The 22,527-nt window shown below is 53.2% G+C and overlaps 2 protein-coding genes, 2 non-coding genes and 1 pseudogene across 4 annotated transcripts; 2 read left to right on the plus strand and 3 right to left on the minus strand.

Annotated features, from left to right (window-relative positions):
* The first annotated feature begins 586 nt into the window (after positions 1-586).
* LOC145459982 (uncharacterized) lies at positions 587-3,996 on the plus strand. The gene is made up of 8 exons (XM_080338424.1): positions 587-684; positions 1,689-1,820; positions 1,881-2,094; positions 2,159-2,547; positions 2,608-2,881; positions 2,943-3,324; positions 3,383-3,685; positions 3,744-3,996. The coding sequence occupies exons 1-8, from the start codon at positions 665-667 to the stop codon at positions 3,989-3,991; spliced, it is 1,962 nt and encodes a 653-aa protein (XP_080194550.1). The 5' UTR covers positions 587-664; the 3' UTR covers positions 3,992-3,996.
* Positions 3,997-7,990: 3,994 nt separating this feature from the next.
* LOC145460018 (large subunit ribosomal RNA) lies at positions 7,991-9,689 on the minus strand (annotated as a pseudogene).
* A 281-nt stretch (positions 9,690-9,970) lies between these two features.
* On the minus strand, positions 9,971-10,124 carry LOC145460023 (5.8S ribosomal RNA). The gene has a single exon (XR_013921676.1). It is a non-coding gene; the product is annotated as a 5.8S ribosomal RNA (ribosomal RNA).
* A 426-nt stretch (positions 10,125-10,550) lies between these two features.
* On the minus strand, positions 10,551-12,375 carry LOC145460006 (small subunit ribosomal RNA). The gene has a single exon (XR_013921669.1). It is a non-coding gene; the product is annotated as a small subunit ribosomal RNA (ribosomal RNA).
* A 5,952-nt stretch (positions 12,376-18,327) lies between these two features.
* On the plus strand, positions 18,328-21,737 carry LOC145459988 (uncharacterized). The gene is made up of 8 exons (XM_080338431.1): positions 18,328-18,425; positions 19,430-19,561; positions 19,622-19,835; positions 19,900-20,288; positions 20,349-20,622; positions 20,684-21,065; positions 21,124-21,426; positions 21,485-21,737. Exons 1-8 carry the CDS (start codon positions 18,406-18,408, stop codon positions 21,730-21,732), a joined length of 1,962 nt encoding a protein of 653 aa, XP_080194557.1. The 5' UTR covers positions 18,328-18,405; the 3' UTR covers positions 21,733-21,737.
* The last annotated feature ends 790 nt before the right edge of the window (positions 21,738-22,527 follow it).

A 22,527-nucleotide genomic window follows, 5' to 3' on the forward strand; every position in this document is an offset into this window, starting at 1 on the left:
CGGGTACTGCATCGTCTATATTGGTAGTTGTGCGTGTCGGTTACGTGTAAAACGGGTTTAGGCGTCTTGTAGACTTGGCACAAGACAACCAGAGCGTGATTTAGGACCTTATACAGTGTCAACAACCGCCCAAAATGCATAAAAATCGTCAAAAAACGTGTTTCGGCGGGTACTGCATCGTCTATATTGGTAGTTGTGCGTGCCGGTTACGTGTAAAACTGGTTTAGGCGTCTTGTAGACTTGGCACAAGACAACCAGAGCGTGATTTAGGACCTTATACAGTGTCAACAACCGCCCAAAATGCATAAAAATCGTCAAAAACCGTGTTTCGGCGGGTACTGCATCGTCTATATTGGTAGTTGTGCGTGCCGGTTACGTGTAAAACTGGTTTAGGCGTCTTGTAGACTTGGCACAAGACAACCAGAGCGTGATTTAGGACCTTAAACAGTGTCAACAACCGCCCAAAATGCATAAAAATCGTCAAAAAACGTGTTTCGGCGGGCCCCAGACCGATTTTCGAGAAAAAAAATTTCGGGCCCTCTATGACGTAATAATGACCCGGGAATATATTTTTCCAGAAAATTCTCGCCGCGCGCTCATATGCTAGTGAACTGTCGCGTTGGAAGGACGTTTTTAGAGGATTACCGTGCATCAAGAGCATATAATGGAATCTAAAGTCACCGGGTGAGTGAAAAATTCTTCTAATTCCGAAATCCCTATACTTTAGCGTGGCAGGATTCGGCGAAGTAGCTTTTACCGAGTCCAAAATAGTTGGATTTCGGGCCGTAACTCGTATCCATAACTCGTCGCTATCTCAGCCCCGGTAACTCCGAATCGGAAAATTCTCATTGTATTGTATTCTTCCCTTTGCGCCAATTCGAACGCGGGATCGTTTAACTATGTGCTACATACACGAGTTGAGTTATTGGACTACACGTCTCGAAAAATTCCCTATACTTTAACATGGCGAGATTTTGCGGAAGTCCAGCTTCCATAAGGAATGCATGGGCCAGTTTTCGTGCCATATCTCAACTCTGGGTGAGCCCAGCACGACGAACGAGCCACCGAAGTGTTGGAAATCGCGCGATGGTCACGTCGATGTGCAGCTCGATGATGTCCGACCTGGGGGAGGACCGCTTGCGGCCTCCAAAGTGGCCTTTGATTAGCCGTGACGTCACAGTCGGCGGAAATCCCATAAGGAATGCCTGGACCGGTTTTCGGCAAATATCTCTTTTCTGGGACGGCCCAGAATGACAAACGACGCACCTCCCGGCTCCTAAGCGCGCGCTGATGACGTCGATGCGCGGCTCGATGGGGTGGGGTCACGTGTGGGGGCGCTAGAGAGCGGCGAATATCGGATTTCCGGTAGGGTTTCCGGCCATTATCTCTTCTCTGGGACGGCTAATAATGACAAACGACGCACTTCCCGGCTCCTAAGCGCGCGCTGGTGACGTCGATGTGCGGCTCGATGGGGTGGGGTCACGTAAGGGGCGCTAGAGAGCGGCGATAATCGGATTTCTGGGGGTTTTCTGCCATTTTCTCTTCTCTGGGACGGCTCAGAATGACAAACGACGCACCTCCCGGCTCCTAAGCGCGCGCTGGTCACGTCAATGTGTGACTAGATGATGCGGGGTCACGTAGGGAGCGCTAGAGAGCCGCGAATATCGGAGTTTTATTGTTTATTCCAGCGATCCTGTTACAATTCGACCCACTAAAAGAATAAGACTCGACCGATGTCAAGTCTGCCATATACCCACCAAAGGTCATAGAACGCGGCATCTGAGGAACGTTCATAAGTGGTCAGTCGAGAGAATTAAAGAGTAAGATTGTCGTTGGCTTATTTATAACAACTAGAAGCCAAAAAATATTACATGTCGCAGGTCCGCTCGCTACTTGCGCGAGCCCAAGCAATACATCAAGGAATGTCGCCCACGGTCTTGGTGTGGACTCTGTTCTAGACCAGTTGCCACGGCCTATAAAGCAACACACTGGAGGATTATCCATTCCGATAAAATACGCGACGGCTTCGGGATAGGTTGCGAGACCTACCAGGAAAACTTTAAAAAGTTGACCTTCGAGTCCGACTTTTCAAGCGTGAGTAACTCTGAAGGTAATGTGTCACTTTTTTACCGAAATAATGCAGATCCGTTTATTACAGCTCCTCTCCCTGTACGAAAGGCATCGCCAAGTGCAAGCGCTCGACGAAGTCAACACCAAAATGGTCGTCAGCAAACTAAAATCAGTTTTCAAGAAGTTTGTGGTTGACGAGCCGGAACAATTAGTCACGTACATTTCTAACGCCGACGGGAGACTGTCCGCGAGCACTATTTTCAACACCCTGGCGTCGCTAAAGGGATTTCTTGAATTTGCGCGTATGCAGCATCCGGCATTGTTGGAAAAAGTGGTTTCACCGGACAACCAACTGAGAGCCCTACAAATCATCGCGACGTACTCTAGAGCGACCAATAAAAGAAGAAAGCGGCAGCACGAGAAACGTTTGTCTCTCGACATGGACGTCATCAATAAAAATTGGCCGAATATCAAAAGGTTCGTGCTAAGGTTAAAATATCGTAAAGTTTTAAGTTTAATATGCGTGTTTTTTTTTAGAATGATCAAAAGCGAAACGTTTAAAAGAGACCTCCATCAACCGTTAACAGACGAAAACGTGCGGGATTGCTTGGCCGCGACAATCATCCAGGTCGGACTTGCAAGTGGCACGAGACTGTCATATTTTCGTAGAGTGACCGGATACGAGCTTAGCCACGCCGTCCGTTCCGTGAACGATCCCGAAATGTTAGTCATACAGGTCAACCACAACAAGTGCCTGTCGAGTCAGGGTTTGTTGGTTATGACTCAAAAAGACTATGACCGATTCAAACAGGTAGGTGTTACGAAGATATGAACGTGTAATGGAGCGGTCTAAAACCTCTTTTCGATTTCAGATTTGCAAGCAAACCAATCCAAACTTGGATTTGTCACGGGAAGAAGTCGCGTTGCGAAACTCGAACGGCAAGCCGTTCCAAAATTTATCGGTTTGTGTCGTGGAATACCTCAGTACCCACGAAGTCAGCCTAACGTACCAGCACCTCCGTAAAATAGTCGCCACGATGGCGAGTTCGCTTGACGACATTGGACAATATCATGTTGCGATGTCATCGTCGCACAGCACGGAGGTCGCGAGTCGACACTATGACGGGATAGGCAGGACCAAGAGGGCGGCTGCCGGGGCGATTCTATGCAGAGAAATGCTCCGCAAAGCCGTGAACAGTACACACGATGACTTATATGCGGAGTTGGCCGCGTCAAAAGCTCCCCCAAATGAAGGTATGTAAAGCCCTATAAAATTATAACGTCATATATCTGACCGCAACTGTTGATTAAGGATCATTTGAATCACCGAACCCAACCCCGACCACAGTTCAACCTGAGCTGCCAACAAAGGACGATATCACTTTACGCACCGAAAATGATACGCAATCAAACGGAGCTAATTCGGAAACTCTATTCGCTACGGACCGGGACACACGGATCGTCAGACCGACCCCAACCCCGACCACAGTTCAACCAGAGCTGCAAACAGAGGACGATAGCACTTTTCGCACCGAAAATGACACGCAATCAAACGGAGCTAATTCGGAAACTTTATTCGCTACGGACCGGGACACACGGATCGTCACAAATGAGGGTAATCTATTTGCTATTACTGTCCAAAATTCCATTTCCAATCATATTCAAACCCGCAGATAATGACGTCGAGGAAATAGCGAATTCGATATGCAACCGTCAGAGAGGGACAAAGACCACGTTGACGAACGAGCTAGTGGAGAAATTGATCAAAGACTCTCGTTTGCATGCGTTTTATTACGATCGTGGACCTCTACTGAGCAGGATAGTTCACGAATATAAATCGGAATGCTATTTAAACTTTCAGCAAATGCGTTCAAAAATGAGATTCATCAAGTCGTTTTTAAAGACAAATAAACCTGGATGAACGGAGTTTTGTTCTTTGACTCTTGATTTTGATCCCCAAAATCGTGAGAACGAGCGTGGCGCCTACCATGATACGCCTAAGCCCCTTTCACGACGTCGAGAACGCGACGCACGTAAACTTAATGCGAAATTCATGTCCGGCTCCACAACCTCACGATGACGGGCATGGATGATGAGATCCCGGACACGTTTTAACGCAAAATGAAGGCGCCAATAAAGTCCCTTGACATGCGTTTGGTGCCTTCGATACCCGGAATTTGGCGCCTCCGATACCTGGAGCCGATCACGAAAGCGTGACGGAGTCCGGAATTTTTCCGGATAAAGTCGAAATGTCACAGTATTGGCGTATGCTTGAATTCGTGGCGACGATCATGAGTGGCGCCGATCATGAAAATCGATCAGGTCTTATGCTTAATCTGATGGCGCCATCATGACTGGCGCCCATCATGAAAATCGACCGGGTCCGAAATCCCTATCGTAGGTGAATTCGGCCGTGAGGAATGCGTTGGTCGTTGTTCGAAACCCCCTGGTCGCGTTCTACTGCTCCCGTAGCGTTCAACGGTTCAACATGACACGAAATTTGCGTCTTCAATACGTGGCGCCTATCATGAGTCCGGAATTTTTTCCGGCTAAAGTTCCAATTTTTTGCCGGCCAAAAGTCACCAACGAGAGCCCACACAGGATTCTGGAGATGATATGAGCAAGTCTGAAATGGCCGTCTATGTTACTTTGTGTGGGCTAGGTCGAAAAACGACCAAGTCGTAACTACTGGCGACATCATGAGCTGGCGCCTATCATGAGTCCGGAATTTTTTCCGGCAAAAGTTCCAATTTTTGCCGGCCAAAAGTCATCCCTGAGACCCCGCACACGAACTTTGGAACCGATCGGAGCAAGTCTGGACGGTTCACCGTAAGGCCCCATGTTAAAGCATGGGCGAGGTGCGAAAAACGACTAAGTCCGAAATTTTCCTAGAAAAAAGTTGAACTTTTTCGCCGGCCAAAAGTCATCCATAGGACCCCGCACACGAAGTTTGGAATCGATCCGACCGAGTATAGGCGATCCGCCCATGTTAATGTATGGGCCCTATGTTATAGCATAGGCGAGGTGCGAAAAACGACTAAGTCCGAAATTTTCCTCGGAAAAAGTTGAACTTTTTCGCCGGCCAAAAGTCATCCATAAGACCCCGCACACGAAGTTTGGAATCGATCCGACCAAGTATAGGCGATCCGCCCATGTTAATGTATGGGCCCTATGTTATAGCATAGGCGGGGTGCGAAAAACGACTAAGTCCGAAATTTTCCTCGGAAAAAGTTGAACTTTTTCGCCGGCCAAAAGTCATCCATAAGACCCCGCACACGAAGTTTGGAATCGATCCGACCAAGTATGGGCGATCCGCCCATGTTAATGTATGGGTCCTATGTTAAAGCATAGGCGGGGTGCGAAAAACGACCAAGTCCGAAATTTTCCTCGGAAAAAGTTGAACTTTTTCGCCGGCCAAAAGTCATCCATAAGACCCCGCACACGAAGTTTGGAATCGATCCGACCAAGTATAGGCGATCCGCCCATGTTAATGCATGGGCCCTATGTTAAAGCATAGGCGGGGTGCGAAAAACGACTAAGTCCGAAATTTTCCTCGGAAAAAGTTGAACTTTTTCGCCGGCCAAAAGTCATCCATAAGACCCCGCACACGAAGTTTGGAATCGATCCGACCAAGTATAGGCGATCCGCCCATGTTAATGTATGGGCCCTATGTTAAAGCATAGGCGGGGTGCGAAAAACGACTAAGTCCGAAATTTTCCTCGGAAAAAGTTGAACTTTTTCGCCGGCCAAAAGTCATCCATAAGACCCCGCACACGAAGTTTGGAATCGATCCGACCAAGTATAGGCGATCCGCCCATGTTAATGTATGGGCCCCATGTTAAAGCATAGGCGGGGTGCGAAAAACGACTAAGTCCGAAATTTTCCTCGGAAAAAGTTGAACTTTTTCGCCGGCCAAAAGTCATCCATAAGACCCCGCACACGAAGTTTGGAATCGATCCGACCAAGTATAGGCGATCCGCCCATGTTAATGTATGGGCCCTATGTTAAAGCATAGGCGGGGTGCGAAAAACGACTAAGTCCGAAATTTTCCTCGGAAAAAGTTGAACTTTTTCGCCGGCCAAAAGTCATCCATAAGACCCCGCACACGAAGTTTGGAATCGATCCGACCGAGTATAGGCGATCCGCCCATGTTAATGCATGGGCCCTATGTTATAGCATAGGCGAGGTGCGAAAAACGACTAAGTCCGAAATTTTCCTCGGAAAAAGTTGAACTTTTTCGCCGGCCAAAAGTCATCCATAAGACCCCGCACACGAAGTTTGGAATCGATCCGACCAAGTATAGGCGATCCGCCCATGTTAATGTATGGGCCCTATGTTAAAGCATAGGCGGGGTGCGAAAAACGACTAAGTCCGAAATTTTCCTCGGAAAAAGTTGAACTTTTTCGCCGGCCAAAAGTCATCCATAAGACCCCGCACACGAAGTTTGGAACCGATCCGAGCAAGTATAGTCGGTCCGCCTATGCTAAGGTATGGGCCCCATGTTAGAGTATAGGCCCCATGTTAAAGTATGGGCGAGGTGCGAAAAACGACTAAGTCCGTTGATTGCTTCGGCGATTCTCGAGATTTTGGCCGAGGCGCCAGCCCCGGCCGGCCGCGGCCAGAGTCGGGCGCCCGACCGGGGTCGAAATCGGGGTCGGTCTTCGGGCCATAACTCCGCTCCCCGTGGTCCGATCGAGACGAACGAACCACCGTTGAGATCGTCTCGACGCGCTCTACGCGCTCGTATAGGTTTCGGAACACTAAAATATACTTTTGGAATTTCGACTTTTCCGGAATCGAGACAAAAAGGTCGACCCGATGTCAAAGACACAAGGTCGACCGTTTTACCTCGATTTCGTGACCAAAACGAAAAAAAAGATGGAGGAACACCGAGGGCGCCGCCAGCCGACGCCGCAAAGGCGTCGGAGGCCCGCGCCCGCGGTGCCCTCGATGTCCCCGATCGTCGATCCGGCGGAAAACGCGGCCCGCCCTCGGCCTCCTCTGAGGCCGGCGGAATCTCGGAGCCGGCGCCGCCCGCGCCTCGCCTGGCCGGACGGCGGTCTGCAGGGCGCGCGCCCGAAGCAATCAACGGACTCTGTCGTTTTCACCGAGGCGGCTCCGAGCTCGGCCGGCGGCGGCACGATCCGCGGGCCCGCCTGCCGTCTCGCTCGGCCGGAGAGCCGGCGCGGCCACCCAAGAAGGTCGGCTCGCCGCCGTGAGCTACGCGGGCCCGCCTGCCGTCTCACCCGGTCGGCGCCGAGGCGGCGCCAGGGGGTCGGCGCTCTCGGCAGGCCTCACGGGACGGCCGGCGAGCCGTCTCCCGAGCCGCGTCCCGGCCGGCGCCGAGGCGCGGACCGCGCTGTTTTGTACAAGTCTCAGGCGGGTAAACGGCGGGAGTAACTTATTCCACGGGCTCGGCGCGCACTCCGGCATAGGCTCAGAGGGCCGGGCGCTCCGATCGACTCTGCGGCGGCACGGCCGGGACTTCGATCCCGGCAACGCACCCCGGCCGGCGCCGAGGCGCGGACTCTGTCGTTTTCCACGGCCCAGGCACTCTGCCTTGGGCTTCAAGGGCTGGGGACTTCAGCCCGCTCTGCGGCACGGCCGGGACTTCGATCCTGGCAACGCGCCCCGGCCGGCGCCGAGGCGCGGACTCTGTGGTTTTTCCACGCGGCCCAGGCTCTCTGCCTTGGGCCCGGGCGGCATCCGAGGTTCGCCTCGGTTCGGACTCTGTCGATTTTCCGAGGCCGGCACCGCGCTCCGGCAACGGCCCACGCAACGCGCCGAATCTGACGCGCCGCGCTCCGGCCGTCGCCCACGCAACGCCGCGGCCCAAAGCTCACACCTCCCACGCCCCCGCCAGAGGCGGCGGAGACAGCGAGAAAAAAGCGCCCGCGCCCGCCCAGAGGCGAGCCCGGGCGCTGATCATAGATCTCGGGGATGTCTTTCAACGCATCGCAGCGAGAAACTGCTCTAGCGGGTACGACACCCCGATCTCAAACTAGGTCGTCTGCGAATGAAGCGGCACCTCGCCCACGCGAAAAGTGCTACCGTCGTCTCGGCCAGCCCAAGCTTACGGGCCGACGAAGGGTCAACCGACAAAGGCTCCGTCGGCGCCGCCCGCAAAGGCGGCGCCTAGCCGCGCCTCGCTCGCCTCGAGGCACCCGGGACGTCGTCGCTACTCAGGCGGGATTCCGACTTAGAGTCGTTCAGTCGTAATCCCCCAGATGGTAGCTTCGCGCCATCGGCTTGTCAGCCGTGCGCATGAACCAAATGTCTGAATCTGCTGTTTCTCTCGTACTGAGCAGAATTACTGTCGCGACAACGCTTCCTCAGTATGGCAAAACTAACCTGTCTCACGACGGTCTAAACCCAGCTCACGTTCCCTATTTGTGGGTGAACAATTCAACGCTTGGCGAATTCTGCTTCGCAATGATAGGAAGTGCCGAAATCGAAGGATCAAAAAGCAACGTCGCTATGAACGCTCGGCTGCCACAAGCCCAAGTCAGACTCCCCGCCTGACGCTGTCTTAAGAGCGGGTCGCCCGCGGCTCGAAGGCCGCGAGCTTCCAAGGCATAGTTCACCATCTTTCGGGTCCCAACGGGAACGCTCTCGCTCGGCCGCCCCGGCGGCGGCGGCCGGCCGGTCGTGCTCGCGGCCCCGCGAGGGGCCGGATCCGACCTCGCGCGTCCGTGACGCGCTACAGTTTACTTTCGCTCTCGGGTCTCGTACCGCCCGTCAACTCGCGCTCGCGTTAGACTTCTTGGTCCGTGTTTCAAGACGGGTCGGGAAGGTGGCCGACACGACCGCAGACCCCGCGCGCGAGGCGAACGCCCGACCCCGACGACGCGGGAGCCGCCGGCACCGCGAACGGTACCGCCGACGCCCGACGCCTGCCGCGGCCGCACGAACGCCCGCCGCCTCCGGAGAGGCGGCGCGCGCGGCGCCGTCACCTCGGCCCCCGGCCGGCTTTTCGCGCGCCCGGCTGTGACACCGCCGCCCGCGAGGGCGACGGCCACCTTCCGAGCGCGTTTCTGGCCGACCGCGAGCCGGTCGCGGCCCGCCCGGGGAGCTAGTGCGCCGGTGCGTCACGCGCGCCCGGACGCGGACAGGGCTCGCGCCTCCGCCCTTCGCCCGGACGCGCCCGCGCGCCCGACTGAAAGCGACCCCGAGCCCGGACGGGCCCTCCCGTTTACCTCTCGACGGTTTCACGTACTTTTGAACTCTCTCTTCAAAGTGCTTTTCAACTTTCCCTCACGGTACTCGTTCGCTATCGGTCTCGCGACCGTATTCAGTCTTAGATGGAGTTTACCACCCGCTTCAGGCTGCATTCTCAAACAACCCGACTCCGGGAAGACCCTCAGCGGCGGCGGCGCGCGCCCTCGCGGGCCTGACACCCTCGCGGGGGAGAGGCCTCGATCAGAAGGACTTCGGCGCACGCCGGCCGTCGCATTGGGTCTTCCTTACGTCACATTCCGGCGCGCTTCGAGAACGCGCAGGTTCGACGCTGGACAGATCCCGCTTCACTCGCCGTTACTCGGGGAATCCCCGTTGGTTTCTTTTCCACCGCTTAATAATATGCCTAAATTCAGCGGGTAGCCTCGCCTGAACTCAGGTCGAAGTCGTACCTCTGCCGGCCGCTCGCCTCGGCCGGCTCCGGCTCGCTTAGACGCCGGGAGCCGCTCCTCGCAAAGCCGAACGGCGCTTCGACCGCCAGTACCGCGCGCGGAGGCGCGATCGCAACGGCGGCCGAGTCGCAGAACGACCGGGTCCGGCCCCGACGCAGGCGCGCGCCGGTCTACCTCGGGGCGACGGGCTTCGCAGCCCGACGCCCAAACTTTCAGCCTTGTCTTCTCCGCGGGCGGCCCAACCCAAAGCCGCCACGCGCATCGTCACTCGCCGACGCTGAGGCAGACGCGGCGCCGGGATTTGCCCGACGCCGCAATTCGCGTTCAGAATATCGACGTTCAATGTGTTCTGCAATTCACATTACTTCTCGCACTTAGCTGCGTCCTTCATCGACTCGCGAGCCTAGTGATCCACCGTCGAGAGTCGTACTCTCTTTGCTCGTAGGACAACCGCATCGCGTCGCGCATCGTTTTCGTTCGAGGGACTCGGACCTAGAGGCGTTCGGTCTCGGTCCCCCGTCTCGCTCGCGGCGACTCGGACCCGGAGGTCTCAGCCGCCCGCGACGCCTACTTGCTCAAGGCAGACGCCGCTTAACACAGTCTCGTTCGCGGCGACTCGGACCCAGAGGTCTCAGCCACCTCCGCGCCGACTAGCTCAAGGCCGACGCCACTTTAGAGCGTGCCCCGACGACGGATTCCCCGGCCCGCCGTCGAACGCCTGCTCGAATTACAGTCTCGTTCGCGTTAACCGAGCGGCGCCCGCAGGCACCGCGACGCCGAGTCCTCGCGGACCCGGCGCCAGATCGAAGACACTTGAATTGAGGGGCGACCACCGCGGCTCGCCACCAACGATAATGATCCTTCCGCAGGTTCACCTACGGAAACCTTGTTACGACTTTTACTTCCTCTAAACGATCAAGTTCGGTCGCCTTCACTGCGTACCGCCGCGGCCGTCTCCAACCGCGACGGGGCAGATCCGAGGATCTCACTAAACCTTTCAATCGGTAGTAGCGACGGGCGGTGTGTACAAAGGGCAGGGACGTAATCAACGCGAGCTGATGACTCGCGCTTACTGGGAATTCCTCGTTCGAGGGCAACAATTGCAAGGCCCTATCCCAATCACGGACGGGGTTCAACGGGTTACCCGGACCCTTCGGCCCGGGCGGACTCGCTGATCCGCCCAATGTAGCGCGCGTGCGGCCCCGAACATCTAAGGGCATCACAGACCTGTTATTGCTCGATCTCGCGTGGCTAAAAACGCCACTAGTCCCTCTAAGAAGTTTCACGCCGACCGCCGAGGGTCGCGTAACTATTTAGCATGCCAGAGTCTCGTTCGTTATCGGAATTAACCAGACAAATCGCTCCACCAACTAAGAACGGCCATGCACCACCACCCACAGAATCAAGAAAGAGCTGTCAATCTGTCAATCCTTCCCGTGTCCGGGCCGGGTGAGTTTCCCCGTGTTGAGTCAAATTAAGCCGCAGGCTCCACTCCTGGTGGTGCCCTTCCGTCAATTCCTTTAAGTTTCAGCTTTGCAACCATACTTCCCCCGGAACCCAAAGACTTTGGTTTCCCGGAAGCTGCCGGCGAGGTCGTCATCGTAACGCCCGCCGATCGCCAGTTGGGATCGTTTATAGTCAGAACTAGGACGGTATCTGATCGTCTTCGAACCTCTGACTTTCGCTCTTGATTAAAGAAAACATTCTTGGCGAACGCTTTCGCAGTAGTTCGTCTTCCGCCGATCCAAGAATTTCACCTCTAACGGCAGAGTACGGACGCCCCCGGCTGTCCCTCTCAATCATTACCTCGCACTCGCGAACGCCAACGAAACGAGACCGAGGTCTTATTCCATTATTCCATGCAACACTATGCAGGCGAAAAACCTGCTTTGAACACTCTAATTTTTTCAAAGTAAACTCGTCGGTCACCCCGTGCACCCGATCAAGAACACCCGGGAAGCGCCGACAGGCGGAACTCTCGACGCCGGTGCACGCCCTTCGACGGACGGACCGGCGCCGCGCGCTCTTCATCCAACTACGAGCTTTTCAACCGCAACAACTTTAGCATACACTTTCGGAGCTGGAATTACCGCGGCTGCTGGCACCAGACTTGCCCTCCGATGGATACTCGACAAGAGTTTTAGAATGTACTCATTCCGATTGCGGGGCCTCGTTAGAGTCCCGCATCGGTATTTTTCGTCACTACCTCCCCGTGTCGGGAATGGGTAATTTGCGCGCCTGCTGCCTTCCTTGGATGTGGTAGCCGTTTCTCAGGCTCCCTCTCCGGAATCGAACCCTGATTCCCCGTCACCCGTTATCACAAAGGTAAGCCCGTAGCCTACCTTCGAAAGTTGATAGGTCAGACACTTGAATGGTAGGTCGCCGCCGCGAAGGCGTGCGATCCGCGTGGTTATCCAGAGTCATCGAAAGAGACGGGCCCGCGAAGGCCCGGTCGGGTTCGAACCAATAAAAGCGCGCCTCCCGGAGTCGGCGCTCGGTCGCATGTATTAGCTCTGGAATTGCCACAGTTATCCACGTTAGCTCTCGCAAGGACCAAATAAACCAAGACTGATTTAATGAGCCGTTCGCAGTTTCACTTTACGTTCAGTTCGTACTTACACCTGCATGGCTTAATCTTTGAGACAAGCATATCACTACTGGCAGGATCAACCAGATATCTCTCGCGCACTGCGAGCGTCCGCCCCTGGGCCGGGGGTCGGACGTCGGGACCAAGGCGCTCCGCGGCGCCGGCGCCGCCGTTCTCGGCGCCCGTCGCTTTCTTTCGCTCTCTCGATCGCGAGGACCGTTCTCGGGTCGCCCGCCGTCGTCTCGTGGGACGCGGACACCCGCCGTTCACCGCTTAATAGAATCTGCTCGCCGCACGGAACCGAATCCGAGAAGGACGCGAGGCCTGCCGCCGGGGCTCGGGCGCTGCGCTGCCGCGACGCGATGCACGGATAAGCGCCCGGAGCCGCCGCGGCTGACCGAGGACGTCGTGTTTGTATAGCGGGCCTTCCCGCTGACTGGGCGGAGCGTCGCGTCCACGCCGCGTCTTGGTGAGTCCGCTATCCGATAAGCCTCGTGGCCAGGAGAGGTGCGATGTTCTACGACCGACCTGTTCCCGCCGTCTACGGCATATCGGGCAAGCTCGCTCTCGGCGGCGATGGCGTCCGAAACGCAGGGACGCGACGTCCGTTCGCGCTGGAGGCAAGGGCCGCGAGGCCCAGCGTGGGGGACGAGGCATTTGTCGACCGCTGTACGCGTCCGAGACGCGGGGACGAGGCATTTGACGACCGTGCACGGCGCCCGAAGGCGTACTACGCGTCCTAGACGCGGGGACGAGGCATTTGACGACTGTTCGACGCGTCCGAGACGTGGGGACGAGGCATTTGACGACCGTTTCTCGACGCCGGATTCTCTCCTCCGGGACGCCGCTTGGCTACGTAGGAAGGGTCTGGGCCGCGAGGCCCGAAGGACGACGCATCGCGTCCGCGCAACATTTATTGAGTCCGCTCTCCGATATGCCTCATGGCTGTATGACAGGTGTAGGGTCACTATCATCCATATCCCGCCGTCTACGGCATACCGGGCAAGCTCGCTCTATGCAGCGCTTGGCGACACGCAACGTTTAAACCCGCGACTCGAGGTTCGCCGACCCGTGATTAGTGCTGGCTTCGCACCCCCATATGCTTTCGCTCCAACCGGTGACGACGGATCAGTTCCGCCGCGCCGACAGCCCCTCTCGCCGGCAGATTCAACGTTTCGCGCCCGGCCTCCCGTCAGGCGCCGGGCGCGCGCCCCTTCCTATATTAGTCTTTTTCCGAAAACCCTGGTGACTTTTTTCTACTTAGTCGTTTTTCAGAGCCGAACTAAGGCCGGGGGGCCGGAAAATTTTCGCCGACCAAAAAAATTTTTTTTCCCGAAAAATAATTTTTTTTTTCCGAAAAAATAAAAAAAAAATAAAAAAAAAATTTTCCCCAAAGGCCTCCCACGGGACCCCCCACACGAAGTTTGGAGCCGATCCGACCAAGTATAGGCGATTTGCCTATGTTACGGTATGGGCCCTATGTTAAGGTATGGGCGAGGTCCGAAAAACGACTAAGTCCGAAAAATTCCTCGGAAAAAGTCCAAGTTTTTTGCCGGCCAAAAGTATCCCTAGAGGGGCCCCACACGAAGTTTGGAGCCGATCCGACCAAGTATAGGCGATTTGCCTATGTTAAGGTATGGGCCCTATGTTAAGGTATGGGCGAGGTCGAAAAACGACTAAGTCCGAAATTTTCCTCGGAGAAAGTTGATTTTTTTTGCCGGCCAAAAGCCCGCCTAGAGACCCCGCACACGAAGTTTGGAACCGATCCGAGCAAGTCCGGCGCGCCCGCCCATGTTAAGGTATGGGCCCTATGTTAAGGTATGGGCGAGGTCCGAAAAACGACCAAGTCCGAAAAATTCCTCGGAAAAAGTCCAAGTTTTTTGCCGGCCAAAAGCCCGCCTAGAGACCCCGCACACGAAGTTTGGAACCGATCCGAGCAAGTCCGGCGCGCCCGCCCATGCTACGGTATGGGCCCTATGTTAAAGCATGGGCGAGTGTCGAAAAACGACTAAGTCCGAAAAATTTTTTTTTCCCCTAAAAACCACACGGGCGCGTTCCCCGCATTATTTGAAGACGCCCTGCGAAGGAATTATCCCGATCCGACCAACGGCTCGGCCTCCAGAGCCGGTCAAAGGTCCGTTTTTGGCGGCCTTTAACCGGAGATATCTCGGCTCCGGGTGGTCCGAATTCGATAATTTTTTTTTTCCCGGATTCGTCTCGCTGCGCCGCTTCCAACGAGGGGTCCCGCGTCGGTCTGGCCCCAACAGGGGCCGAGCTATTCGCGAAAAACTCGTATCTCGGCTCCTGTGCGCCGTAGAGCTACGTGGATAGTCGCAATGGACTCCTGATGCCAAAGCGAGGGCGAAAATTTTTCTTTCTCGTACGGCCTCCCAGCGACCGGAAAAGTGGCTAGCGGCGGTCTACGGGCTCCCCCGAGTCCGACGGTGGCCTTTATTTGGAAATCGAAGAAAAAAAATTTTTCACCTCGTCGGATTTTTTCTAAGTCCGAAATCTCCATACTATAACACGGGGCCGAGATCGTGAAAAAGTTAAAGTCCGAAAAAAATTTTTTCACCTAAAAACCACACGGGCGCGTTCCCCGCACTGTTTGAAGACGCCCCGCAAAGGAATTATCCCGATCCGACCAACGGCTCGGCCTCCAGAGCCGGTCAAAGGTCCGTTTTTGGCGGCCTTTAACCGGAGATATCTCGGCTCCGGGTGGTCCGAATTCGATAATTTTTTTTTCCCCGGATTCGTCTCGCTGCGCCGCTTCCAACGAGGGGTCCCGCGTCGGTCTGGCCCCAACAGGGGCCGAGCTATTCGCGAAAAACTCGTATCTCGGCTCCTGTGCGCCGTAGAGCTACGTGGATAGTCGCAATGGACTCCTGATGCCAAAGCGAGGGCGAAAATTTTTCTTTCTCGTACGGCCTCCCAGCGACCGGAAAAGTGGCTAGCGGCGGTCTACGGGCTCCCCCGAGTCCGACGGTGGCCTTTATTTGGAAATCGAAGAAAAAAAATTTTTCACCTCGTCGGATTTTTTCTAAGTCCGAAATCTCCATACTATAACACGGGGCCGAGATCGTGAAAAAGTTAAAGTCCGAAAAAAATTTTTTCACCTAAAAACCACACGGGCGCGTTCCCCGCACTGTTTGAAGACGCCCCGCAAAGGAATTATCCCGATCCGACCAACGGCTCGGCCTCCAGAGCCGGTCAAAGGTCCGTTTTGGGCGGCCTTTAACCGGAGATATCTCGGCTCCGGGTGGTCCGAATTCGATAATTTTTTTTTCCCGGATTCGTCTCGCTGCGCCGCTTCCAACGAGGGGTCCCGCGTGGGTCTGGCCCCAACAGGGGCCGAGTTATTCGCGAAAAACTCGTATCTCGGCTCCTGTGCGCCGTAGAGCTACGTGGATAGTCGCAATGGACTCCTGATGCCAAAGCGAGGGCGAAAATTTTTCTTTCTCGTACGGCCTCCCAGCGACCGGAAAAGTGGCTAGCGGCGGTCTACGGGCTCCCCCGAGTCCGACGGTGGCCTTTATTTGGAAATCGAAGAAAAAAAATTTTTCACCTCGTCGGATTTTTTCTAAGTCCGAAATCTCCATACTATAACACGGGGCCGAGATCGTGAAAAAGTTAAAGTCCGAAAAAAAATTTTTTCACCTAAAAACCACACGGGCGCGTTCCCCGCACTGTTTGAAGACGCCCCGCAAAGGAATTATCCCGATCCGACCAACGGCTCGGCCTCCAGAGCCGGTCAAAGGTCCGTTTTGGGCGGCCTTTAACCGGAGATATCTCGGCTCCGGGTGGTCCGAATTCGATAATTTTTTTTTTCCCGGATTCGTCTCGCTGCGCCGCTTCCAACGAGGGGTCCCGCGTGGGTCTGGCCCCAACAGGGGCCGAGTTATTCGCGAAAAACTCGTATCTCGGCTCCTGTGCGTCCTAGAGCTACGTGCATAGTCGCAATGGACTCGTGATGCCAGAACGAGGGTGAAATTTTTACTTTTTCGTACGGCCTCCCAGCGCCCGCAAAACAGTGTATTCGCCTTCTACGGGCTCCCACGAGTCCGTCGGTGTGCGGGAAATCGGAATCGGAGAAAAAAAAATTTTCCAAAATTTTCTCAAAAATCGATTAGGTCCAAACTCTTGTTTCGGCGGGTACTGCTTTGTCGATATCGCTACTGGTCCGCGTCGGAGACCAGTTAAAGAGGTCTCTCCCTGTTGTAGGCCCTGCACCAGACAACCACAGCGAGATTTAGGACCTTAAACAGTGTCACGGCCCCGTAATTGTCGCGCAAAATTCAAAAAATCGTAAAAAACAGTGTTTCGGCGGGTACTGCTCCGTCGATATCGCTCCTGGTCCGTGTCGGAGACCCGTAAAAGAGGTCTCTCCCTGTTGTACTCCGAGCACACGACAACCACAGCGAGATTGAGGCCCTGAAACAGTGTGACTGCTCCGCAATAGTCGGTCAAAAACCCAAAAAAATTGAAAAAAATCGTGAAAAATCGTGTTTCGGCGGGTACTGCATCGTCTATATTGGTAGTTGTGCGTGCCGGTTACGTGTAAAACTGGTTTAGGCGTCTTGTAGACTTGGCACAAGACAACCAGAGCGTGATTTAGGACCTTATACAGTGTCAACAACCGCCCAAAATGCATAAAAATCGTCAAAAAACGTGTTTCGGCGGGTACTGCATCGTCTATATTGGTAGTTGTGCGTGCCGGTTACGTGTAAAACTGGTTTAGGCGTCTTGTAGACTTGGCACAAGACAACCAGAGCGTGATTTAGGACCTTAAACAGTGTCAACAACCGCCCAAAATGCATAAAAATCGTCAAAAAACGTGTTTCGGCGGGCCCCAGACCGATTTTCGAGAAAAAAAATTTCGGGCCCTCTATGACGTAATAATGACCCGGGAATATATTTTTCCAGAAAATTCTCGCCGCGCGCTCATATGCTAGTGAACTGTCGCGTTAGAAGGACGTTCGGAGTGGATTACCGTGCATCAAGAACATTTATTGGAATCTCAAGTCACCGGGTGAGTGAAAATTTCTTGTAGTTGTCAAATCCACATACTTTAGCGTGGCGCGATTCGGCGAAATAGCTTTAACCGAGTCCAAAACCGTGTTTCGGCGGGTACTGCATCGTCTATATTGGTAGTTGTGCGTGTCGGTTACGTGTAAAACGGGTTTAGGCGTCTTGTAGACTTGGCACAAGACAACCAGAGCGTGATTTAGGACCTTATACAGTGTCAACAACCGCCCAAAATGCATAAAAATCGTCAAAAAACGTGTTTCGGCGGGTACTGCATCGTCTATATTGGTAGTTGTGCGTGTCGGTTACGTGTAAAACGGGTTTAGGCGTCTTGTAGACTTGGCACAAGACAACCAGAGCGTGATTTAGGACCTTATACAGTGTCAACAACCGCCCAAAATGCATAAAAATCGTCAAAAAACGTGTTTCGGCGGGTACTGCATCGTCTATATTGGTAGTTGTGCGTGTCGGTTACGTGTAAAACGGGTTTAGGCGTCTTGTAGACTTGGCACAAGACAACCAGAGCGTGATTTAGGACCTTATACAGTGTCAACAACCGCCCAAAATGCATAAAAATCGTCAAAAAACGTGTTTCGGCGGGTACTGCATCGTCTATATTGGTAGTTGTGCGTGCCGGTTACGTGTAAAACTGGTTTAGGCGTCTTGTAGACTTGGCACAAGACAACCAGAGCGTGATTTAGGACCTTATACAGTGTCAACAACCGCCCAAAATGCATAAAAATCGTCAAAAACCGTGTTTCGGCGGGTACTGCATCGTCTATATTGGTAGTTGTGCGTGCCGGTTACGTGTAAAACTGGTTTAGGCGTCTTGTAGACTTGGCACAAGACAACCAGAGCGTGATTTAGGACCTTAAACAGTGTCAACAACCGCCCAAAATGCATAAAAATCGTCAAAAAACGTGTTTCGGCGGGCCCCAGACCGATTTTCGAGAAAAAAAATTTCGGGCCCTCTATGACGTAATAATGACCCGGGAATATATTTTTCCAGAAAATTCTCGCCGCGCGCTCATATGCTAGTGAACTGTCGCGTTGGAAGGACGTTTTTAGAGGATTACCGTGCATCAAGAGCATATAATGGAATCTAAAGTCACCGGGTGAGTGAAAAATTCTTCTAATTCCGAAATCCCTATACTTTAGCGTGGCAGGATTCGGCGAAGTAGCTTTTACCGAGTCCAAAATAGTTGGATTTCGGGCCGTAACTCGTATCCATAACTCGTCGCTATCTCAGCCCCGGTAACTCCGAATCGGAAAATTCTCATTGTATTGTATTCTTCCCTTTGCGCCAATTCGAACGCGGGATCGTTTAACTATGTGCTACATACACGAGTTGAGTTATTGGACTACACGTCTCGAAAAATTCCCTATACTTTAACATGGCGAGATTTTGCGGAAGTCCAGCTTCCATAAGGAATGCATGGGCCAGTTTTCGTGCCATATCTCAACTCTGGGTGAGCCCAGCACGACGAACGAGCCACCGAAGTGTTGGAAATCGCGCGATGGTCACGTCGATGTGCAGCTCGATGATGTCCGACCTGGGGGAGGACCGCTTGCGGCCTCCAAAGTGGCCTTTGATTAGCCGTGACGTCACAGTCGGCGGAAATCCCATAAGGAATGCCTGGACCGGTTTTCGGCAAATATCTCTTTTCTGGGACGGCCCAGAATGACAAACGACGCACCTCCCGGCTCCTAAGCGCGCGCTGATGACGTCGATGCGCGGCTCGATGGGGTGGGGTCACGTGTGGGGGCGCTAGAGAGCGGCGAATATCGGATTTCCGGTAGGGTTTCCGGCCATTATCTCTTCTCTGGGACGGCTAATAATGACAAACGACGCACTTCCCGGCTCCTAAGCGCGCGCTGGTGACGTCGATGTGCGGCTCGATGGGGTGGGGTCACGTAAGGGGCGCTAGAGAGCGGCGATAATCGGATTTCTGGGGGTTTTCTGCCATTTTCTCTTCTCTGGGACGGCTCAGAATGACAAACGACGCACCTCCCGGCTCCTAAGCGCGCGCTGGTCACGTCAATGTGTGACTAGATGATGCGGGGTCACGTAGGGAGCGCTAGAGAGCCGCGAATATCGGAGTTTTATTGTTTATTCCAGCGATCCTGTTACAATTCGACCCACTAAAAGAATAAGACTCGACCGATGTCAAGTCTGCCATATACCCACCAAAGGTCATAGAACGCGGCATCTGAGGAACGTTCATAAGTGGTCAGTCGAGAGAATTAAAGAGTAAGATTGTCGTTGGCTTATTTATAACAACTAGAAGCCAAAAAATATTACATGTCGCAGGTCCGCTCGCTACTTGCGCGAGCCCAAGCAATACATCAAGGAATGTCGCCCACGGTCTTGGTGTGGACTCTGTTCTAGACCAGTTGCCACGGCCTATAAAGCAACACACTGGAGGATTATCCATTCCGATAAAATACGCGACGGCTTCGGGATAGGTTGCGAGACCTACCAGGAAAACTTTAAAAAGTTGACCTTCGAGTCCGACTTTTCAAGCGTGAGTAACTCTGAAGGTAATGTGTCACTTTTTTACCGAAATAATGCAGATCCGTTTATTACAGCTCCTCTCCCTGTACGAAAGGCATCGCCAAGTGCAAGCGCTCGACGAAGTCAACACCAAAATGGTCGTCAGCAAACTAAAATCAGTTTTCAAGAAGTTTGTGGTTGACGAGCCGGAACAATTAGTCACGTACATTTCTAACGCCGACGGGAGACTGTCCGCGAGCACTATTTTCAACACCCTGGCGTCGCTAAAGGGATTTCTTGAATTTGCGCGTATGCAGCATCCGGCATTGTTGGAAAAAGTGGTTTCACCGGACAACCAACTGAGAGCCCTACAAATCATCGCGACGTACTCTAGAGCGACCAATAAAAGAAGAAAGCGGCAGCACGAGAAACGTTTGTCTCTCGACATGGACGTCATCAATAAAAATTGGCCGAATATCAAAAGGTTCGTGCTAAGGTTAAAATATCGTAAAGTTTTAAGTTTAATATGCGTGTTTTTTTTTAGAATGATCAAAAGCGAAACGTTTAAAAGAGACCTCCATCAACCGTTAACAGACGAAAACGTGCGGGATTGCTTGGCCGCGACAATCATCCAGGTCGGACTTGCAAGTGGCACGAGACTGTCATATTTTCGTAGAGTGACCGGATACGAGCTTAGCCACGCCGTCCGTTCCGTGAACGATCCCGAAATGTTAGTCATACAGGTCAACCACAACAAGTGCCTGTCGAGTCAGGGTTTGTTGGTTATGACTCAAAAAGACTATGACCGATTCAAACAGGTAGGTGTTACGAAGATATGAACGTGTAATGGAGCGGTCTAAAACCTCTTTTCGATTTCAGATTTGCAAGCAAACCAATCCAAACTTGGATTTGTCACGGGAAGAAGTCGCGTTGCGAAACTCGAACGGCAAGCCGTTCCAAAATTTATCGGTTTGTGTCGTGGAATACCTCAGTACCCACGAAGTCAGCCTAACGTACCAGCACCTCCGTAAAATAGTCGCCACGATGGCGAGTTCGCTTGACGACATTGGACAATATCATGTTGCGATGTCATCGTCGCACAGCACGGAGGTCGCGAGTCGACACTATGACGGGATAGGCAGGACCAAGAGGGCGGCTGCCGGGGCGATTCTATGCAGAGAAATGCTCCGCAAAGCCGTGAACAGTACACACGATGACTTATATGCGGAGTTGGCCGCGTCAAAAGCTCCCCCAAATGAAGGTATGTAAAGCCCTATAAAATTATAACGTCATATATCTGACCGCAACTGTTGATTAAGGATCATTTGAATCACCGAACCCAACCCCGACCACAGTTCAACCTGAGCTGCCAACAAAGGACGATATCACTTTACGCACCGAAAATGATACGCAATCAAACGGAGCTAATTCGGAAACTCTATTCGCTACGGACCGGGACACACGGATCGTCAGACCGACCCCAACCCCGACCACAGTTCAACCAGAGCTGCAAACAGAGGACGATAGCACTTTTCGCACCGAAAATGACACGCAATCAAACGGAGCTAATTCGGAAACTTTATTCGCTACGGACCGGGACACACGGATCGTCACAAATGAGGGTAATCTATTTGCTATTACTGTCCAAAATTCCATTTCCAATCATATTCAAACCCGCAGATAATGACGTCGAGGAAATAGCGAATTCGATATGCAACCGTCAGAGAGGGACAAAGACCACGTTGACGAACGAGCTAGTGGAGAAATTGATCAAAGACTCTCGTTTGCATGCGTTTTATTACGATCGTGGACCTCTACTGAGCAGGATAGTTCACGAATATAAATCGGAATGCTATTTAAACTTTCAGCAAATGCGTTCAAAAATGAGATTCATCAAGTCGTTTTTAAAGACAAATAAACCTGGATGAACGGAGTTTTGTTCTTTGACTCTTGATTTTGATCCCCAAAATCGTGAGAACGAGCGTGGCGCCTACCATGATACGCCTAAGCCCCTTTCACGACGTCGAGAACGCGACGCACGTAAACTTAATGCGAAATTCATGTCCGGCTCCACAACCTCACGATGACGGGCATGGATGATGAGATCCCGGACACGTTTTAACGCAAAATGAAGGCGCCAATAAAGTCCCTTGACATGCGTTTGGTGCCTTCGATACCCGGAATTTGGCGCCTCCGATACCTGGAGCCGATCACGAAAGCGTGACGGAGTCCGGAATTTTTCCGGATAAAGTCGAAATGTCACAGTATTGGCGTATGCTTGAATTCGTGGCGACGATCATGAGTGGCGCCGATCATGAAAATCGATCAGGTCTTATGCTTAATCTGATGGCGCCATCATGACTGGCGCCCATCATGAAAATCGACCGGGTCCGAAATCCCTATCGTAGGTGAATTCGGCCGTGAGGAATGCGTTGGTCGTTGTTCGAAACCCCCTGGTCGCGTTCTACTGCTCCCGTAGCGTTCAACGGTTCAACATGACACGAAATTTGCGTCTTCAATACGTGGCGCCTATCATGAGTCCGGAATTTTTTCCGGCTAAAGTTCCAATTTTTTGCCGGCCAAAAGTCACCAACGAGAGCCCACACAGGATTCTGGAGATGATATGAGCAAGTCTGAAATGGCCGTCTATGTTACTTTGTGTGGGCTAGGTCGAAAAACGACCAAGTCGTAACTACTGGCGACATCATGAGCTGGCGCCTATC

The sequence above is a fragment of the Botryllus schlosseri genome, unplaced genomic scaffold (assembly GCF_051294905.1).
Source record: "Botryllus schlosseri isolate E-star unplaced genomic scaffold, Bs_hap1 Bs30a, whole genome shotgun sequence".
In the NCBI taxonomy this organism is placed as follows: Eukaryota; Metazoa; Chordata; class Ascidiacea; order Stolidobranchia; family Styelidae; genus Botryllus; species Botryllus schlosseri.

Excerpts from the sequence above, each read along its gene's own strand:
- LOC145459982 (XM_080338424.1), top strand. The coding sequence starts at position 665 with ATGGAATCTAAAGTCACCGG. Across the intron at positions 685-1,688 it reads ATGGAATCTAAAGTCACCGG|CGATCCTGTTACAATTCGAC; the intron begins GTGAGTGAAAAA and ends TGTTTATTCCAG. Across the intron at positions 2,882-2,942 it reads ACTATGACCGATTCAAACAG|ATTTGCAAGCAAACCAATCC; the intron begins GTAGGTGTTACG and ends TTTCGATTTCAG.
- LOC145459988 (XM_080338431.1), top strand. The coding sequence starts at position 18,406 with ATGGAATCTAAAGTCACCGG. Across the intron at positions 18,426-19,429 it reads ATGGAATCTAAAGTCACCGG|CGATCCTGTTACAATTCGAC; the intron begins GTGAGTGAAAAA and ends TGTTTATTCCAG. Across the intron at positions 20,289-20,348 it reads AATTGGCCGAATATCAAAAG|AATGATCAAAAGCGAAACGT; the intron begins GTTCGTGCTAAG and ends GTTTTTTTTTAG.